Below are 6,206 nucleotides of genomic sequence, written 5' to 3'. Positions count from 1 at the left end.
ACTCACTCATGATAAGTGATACACCACGTAAAAGAGTCTCTCCCATTTCTTCCTTGTTTAGATAGGCAAATTAACACATAACCAATGAAAATCTTATTCACGTATTTTAAAAACAAGAACACATTATATAAAACGATGTTATTAAGTGATACATGGAACGTGAATATAAAATGCAAATAACGAAACTCTCCGTCCTCTTCTCAACATTCATTCTCACTTTTAACCCTTTAAATCACTGGATAATCAATAGGCCATACACATTTTCACTCCACAACACTTAAAGTTCCTTCATGCTATCTAATCTCCCTCCTTCCGGCTCAATTTACGTCCACCAGCCCATTCACACATAAACAAACACGAATCAACTAATGGCAACATGACACTGAATATACACACAACTGAAAAAATAATAGAACGAACCATACAAATCAATCGGCCTCCTATAACCCCCTCTCTCTCTCGTTCGTAAGCTCCGCTCTTATGTCGGGTCCTGATACAATGTATAACATTGGCTAATAGTCCTCTCATGCTAAAACGGATCAAATTATTAAGTTGCGGCAGCGGCCTTCTCAGTTCAAGTCAGTTTGGCTTCGGTCTTCTTCTCGTGTGCATGTTTCTTGTGAGAGTTGCCCAGTGCCGTGCTATTATTCCCTATATAGTTTAATATTGGTGAAGTGGAATGTGCCTCGTATTTCGTTCGTTTGTGGATTAAATACTACACACGTAGCTGGCCCTCGGAATGCTGAAATTTCATATGGACCTTCGTATAATGCCAAAAAGCCGTGATAAATTCCCCTCTGCTTATCCGATACCGGATTGGTACGTACTAAAACCTTATCTCCTATTTTAAATTTTGCTCCCTTCCTCTTGTCTTTCTTCCTTCTTCTCTCCGCCCGCTTTTCGCCCTTCTTAATGATATTTTCGCGTATTTTCAATATGTCATTAGCGATCTTCTCAGAGTCACTTTCTTCTACTGATTTAAGCCATGTATCCCATATTCGCTCCGATTTCCTCCCGAAATAAGCTTCCATTGGCGTAAACTCGGTTGTGTCGTTGTGTGTGTTGTTCATGCAGGATTCTACTATCGGTAGCCATTTTACCCACGTAGAGTGTGCCTTATGACAGAATATCCTTAGCATTGTTTTAAAAGTGCGGTGGTATCTTTCCACCTGGTTATCCTGCGGGTGTCGAATACTGCATAACACGCATTTTATGCCTTCTTGCCCAAGTCTCCTTAACCATTCCGGGCTAGTAAACTGGGTCCCTCGGTCACTCAATATCCTATAATAATTTCCCGCTTCTGGTAGGTGCCTCTCAAAGATAATCATGACTATATTATTCGTATTAGCTCGCCTGATTGGATATAGTTTTATGAATTTTGAGAATCCATCTATTGCTGATAAGATGTATTGATAACCGTACTGCCCCTTTGGTAGCGGACCTACAATATCGATGCATAAGAGATCGTTTCTTCCTACCGGTACCACTGTTTGCATCTCAGCATGGGTGTGACTGTTGGGCGTCTTAAACCTTTGGCACATGTCACATGCCGCCGTCATTTTGCGGATTTCCCTTTGGAGCTTTGGGTACGTGAATTGTTCCGACAATACTCGATATAATTTAGATGCACCCACATGCCCGTACATCTTGTGCGTTTCTTCTATTAAGGTACTTAACATGGTGTTAGGGATACAAAACTTCCTTCCTCTTTTTCCAAGGCGAACTAACCCTTCTTCGATCAGCTGATATCTTTTATAGGGTCCGCCCGCTTCTAATTCAGCAATTATTTTCTCTAGTTTGGGATCCCGCCTTTGTTGTGTTAATAAGTCGCGTAGCCCCATGCACAACTCATGTGATGGCTCTTCCGCCAAGATTATGGCAATCAACGGTTCTTCAATTGGAAATCCTTCCTCTTCATTCAATTCATACGGGTGCCGGCTCAGGACATCTGCAACTACGTTATCCTTGCCCTTACAATAAATTATCTCTATGTTGTATTCTTGAATGCTCATTATCCAACGTGCCAAAGTGTTGTTCAGGAGTCTACATTGAAAAAGAAATGATAACGATTTATGATCAGTTATCACGAAGGTCTTTGCACCAAGTATAAAACCTCTATACTTATTCAGGGCATGCGTTATCGCGATTAACTCCTTCAACGTAGTACTATATGTTAGCTCGGCGCCTCTCAGGCAACGGCTGGCAAAATAAACCACCCTTTCTTCTCCATCTTCATCCTTCTGATACAAACGGCTTGCGATGGCGTATCCGCTGGCGTCCGTCTGAATGTAGTAGGGTTTCCTCGGGTCGGGGTGGTGTAACATTACAGATTTACACATTTCGTCCTTTATCTTCTCAAATGCTTCTTGGTGTCTCTCCGTCCACTGCCATTCCCGATCTTTCCTCGTAAGCTCATTCAATACTGCCGTCAATTCTGCGTGGGCTTGATGAAACTTTGAATAATAATTAATTAAACCTAAGAATGCCTTTATCTGTTTCCTGTTTCGAGGCTTAGGATACTCCTTAATTGGTGCCAACTTCTCCTCCGAAATGGTGATTCCTCTCGTGGATATTTCATGGCCCAGGAATCTTATTTTTTGACGGCAGAATTCAGATTTCTTCAAATTTACTGTAATACCCGATTCATATAACTTCTTCAAGACAGTGTTTAAATTCTGTAAATGCTCGGCGAATGATCCAGAAACAATAAGCATATCATCTACAAAGTTGAGGCAATATTCCTTCACTCCGTCGTCCAACACATAGTCAAGTGCCCTTACTAACGCGCTACTACTTATGCTGCATCCGAATGGAACCCGTTTGAACTGGTAGATCTTACCCTCGAATGAGAAAGCGCAATATTGTCTTGAATCCTTGTGCAGCTGAATCTGGTAGAAGCTCTGAGTTAAGTCGATGGAAGTCATAAACTTTGCTCCTGCACATTGCTGAAAAAGTTCCTCAGTTGTTCTGGATGTCGCGTAATCAGGCTTTATAAGTTTATTTATAGATCGGGCATCGATACACAGCCGAATTGATCCGTCCTTTTTAACCACGCATACTAATGGCGAGATATATTGGGATGTACTTCCCTCAATTATTTCTTCCTGCCGCATTTCTTGGATTCTCTGTCTTGCCTGGCCTCGGAAGTTCAGCGGAATTCCATATCCCCTCTGGCAGAACTCTCCTTCTTTCACTTGAAACTTATATTCGAACCCTCTTATTAATCCGGGTGTATCGCTGAAGATATCCTTATACCGCCTGATCACCGCCGCCAACTTTTCTTTGCAATCTTCTGAAATTTCATTTATTCCTGCGACAGCTTCTCGGATCCGTTCTTCTAAGCTTTGTTCTCGTGCCTCTTCCTCGCCATCCGTCTCCCCATACTCCTCGCTGTTTTCTATGTGCATGTTGTCATATTGTGGTTCCACGCACATTTCCCTAAACTCACATGTGACATCTTTCTTTCCTTCACTTAGGGTTATAATCCTGCGATCGTACTCAATCTTTGCGGATAATTGAGCTAATGTGTCCGTCCCGATTATGAACGGTTCAATCAGTTCCGGCACCACCGTGCAAGCCATATTTGTGGCGAATCGGTCTATCTCTACACTAGGACAGATCTGTTTCCTTATAAGTCCGCTCCTCCTTCCAATAGCTCCTGCTATCCGAATTCCTTTGACTGGTACCTCCAAAGCGTTCCTTAGTGCACTCTGATTCTCCCGATAAAACTCCTCGCTAATGCAAGTTAGCTCCGATCCCGTGTCTACCAGTGCATTCACAGCCACTCCTTCCATTCGAACTCTAATCTCCGGGCATTAAATTACTTCCGGCACATTCGCTTCTCTCTCCGTCAAGAAATCTCGTGGTGACTCAAAAACACTGCATATTGTTCCCTCCTCCGTGTAGAATTCCATCTTCTCCTCCTGTGGCGGTGTCCGTTTTGTTCTCATTTTCCGCGTTTTCGCCCGTTGCTCCTTAGGTATGTCCCAGAATCCATTTTCGTCTTCCGGCTTCGGCATGATGGGACCTTCTTCATGCCTTGCCGCTAATAGTTTCCCTGCTCTAGCTTCCCTGCGGCGTTGCTTCCTTCCGCCAACATGAAATTGAGAGGGCGTGCCTCCGCCATATTATTTTGTTCTCGTCGTTGATCAGCTGATCTCTCGCCCGGCCGGTGAACGTATCCCTCGCCGCGAAAGTAATCGTCTCGCCGTCCCTCTCTCCGCTGTCTCGACGCTTGACACTCCCGTGGTTGTGATCTCTTCCAGTCCCATCCGTGGTGCTGGTTGTGTTGGGATGTGTTTTCCGATGTCCTCCTCGTACGTTCCTCATGGGGCCTTTGGCATTGACCTTCCCACCTTCGGTGTCCGGTCACCTCGGAGTATCTGTCTTCTTTCGGTATGTTATCATAGCGGGCCAATAACGTCAAGAATTGCGGTATTGTATTTATGTTATGCGAGATCATGCCGACGCCTACTTCCACGCCAAAGTGTTTTTTAAGAATCAGAAGGATCATTTCGTCCTCCATTGGCGGCGTCAACTCCCTCGCCATGCTAATTTTGGCCGTCGCGTATTCTACTCGCGTGAGCCCTCCGTTCTCCTTGTATCTTCCTGTGTCGAAACTCCGTTTTATTAGGAGTTGTCGTTCCTCTCCCCAAAACTGCTCCGTAAAAATGGCTTTGAAAGCGTTCAAATCCTCATACAGGTGTCGCGTCGCGGCGAACCACTCTTCCGCTCTCCCAACCATTCCTTGTCTGATGACCTGGAGCATCATCTGGTCGGGCAACCGGTATACCTCCTGGTATTCGCACAGCTCCTGTAGGTATTTCATGGGCCTTGATGCATGCCTCCCGTCAAACGTCGGGACCTTTAACTGTATCATTCCCGCGGATGCCGTTGTGACGCTGGGTCTTGTGCTTTCCTCACGCACGATGCATTGGGCTGCTTCTTTATCTAGCCCAGCTGCTTTTGTGGCGGATTGTTGTCCTAGCTCCTCCTCTATCTTCTTGAGCCTTTCCTCCATGTTCTCATGTAAATTCACGTAACTCGCTTCTAACTTTCGGACCTTGACCTCGCTCACCTCCAGCCTCGCTCCTACCCCGTTAATTTTATTCGCGACACCTTCGTATATCTCTACCAGCGCCCCTTCTATTTTGGCAAGCCTCTCATCATAGCGATGTTCGAATGTTGCATAACGTTCCTGCGTCCGCCTCAGCTCTCCTGCTATTTCTTCCAAAAACTTCCTGTTCCTATCCTCTGCTTCTTTTTCCTTTCTCCCTTCTTTTTCTTCTCTTTCCCTATCTCTTTTCTGTTGTTCTTCCCTAAATTGCTCCCACATTTCTGTATCTCTTCTAGCTTGCTCTTCCCTCAGCTCTCCTGCTAATTCTTCCAAAAGCTTCCTGTTTCTTTCCTCTGCTTCTTTTTCCTTACTCCCTCCTTTTTCTTCTCTTTCCCTATCTCTTTTCTCCTGTTCTTCCCTAAATGGCCTAAATAGCGCTTGCATCTCAATTACCATCGGTTCCTCACTATCGACGCTAAACTCATACGTACTTATATCTATTCCCTCTTCTTCTAGCGTGTGTAATAATCGCTGCTGCAATTCTGGCTTGGTTCCCCCTACTAACAAGTTCCTCTCTCGCAATACTTGCTGTAGCTCTGCCGACTTCAGCTCCGGAAATTTCTTCGTTTTGCCCGCCATTTTCTTTCTTCACTTCTTCGGGATGGTCCTCTTTCTCTCCGGTTCTCGTGGTCTCACCTCTCGAGTAGTCAGGCCTCTCACGTTGGGCGCCAAAATGTAACGTTTTTTACTTTCTCTTTGGTTTACTCCACTTTCAAATACACTTAAAATAAATCAATCTCGGGAGAGACACCCGTCGGCCATCACTCTTACAATGCAACTACTCTTTCCATACACCTCCTCCCGCGCCGTCCACAACCGCAACAATCACCTCCCTCCACCTCTGCTGCTTATTATTACCTTCCCCGGTTCACGTCACACCAAAATCCACAACAAACAACTTAAATTTATATGTTACACTTTCTTACCGTCATTGTACTAAAAATACCTTAGCGGGCATTCTTTCACGTACACAGACAGCATCGCCCATTGAAAATACAACACTCTCACCCTCACTGATGCCGATATCGGTGCGCACGGATTTTGTATCAAGCAATACTATTTCTTTCACCATAGGTACTAACCGAACACT

At 44.7% G+C, this 6,206-nt stretch overlaps 1 protein-coding gene across 1 annotated transcript; it reads right to left on the bottom strand.

Annotated features, from left to right (window-relative positions):
• Positions 1–4,045: 4,045 nt before the first annotated feature.
• On the bottom strand, positions 4,046–5,695 carry LOC124160400 (trichohyalin-like). Its single transcript, XM_046536234.1, has one exon. The coding sequence runs from the start codon at positions 5,693–5,695 to the stop codon at positions 4,046–4,048; it is 1,650 nt and encodes a 549-aa protein (XP_046392190.1).
• Between the last annotated feature and the right edge of the window lie 511 nt (positions 5,696–6,206).

Source organism: Ischnura elegans, chromosome 6 (assembly GCF_921293095.1).
Source record: "Ischnura elegans chromosome 6, ioIscEleg1.1, whole genome shotgun sequence".
Classification (NCBI taxonomy): Eukaryota; Metazoa; Arthropoda; class Insecta; order Odonata; family Coenagrionidae; genus Ischnura; species Ischnura elegans.
This window is presented reverse-complemented; position numbering and strand designations above follow the sequence as displayed.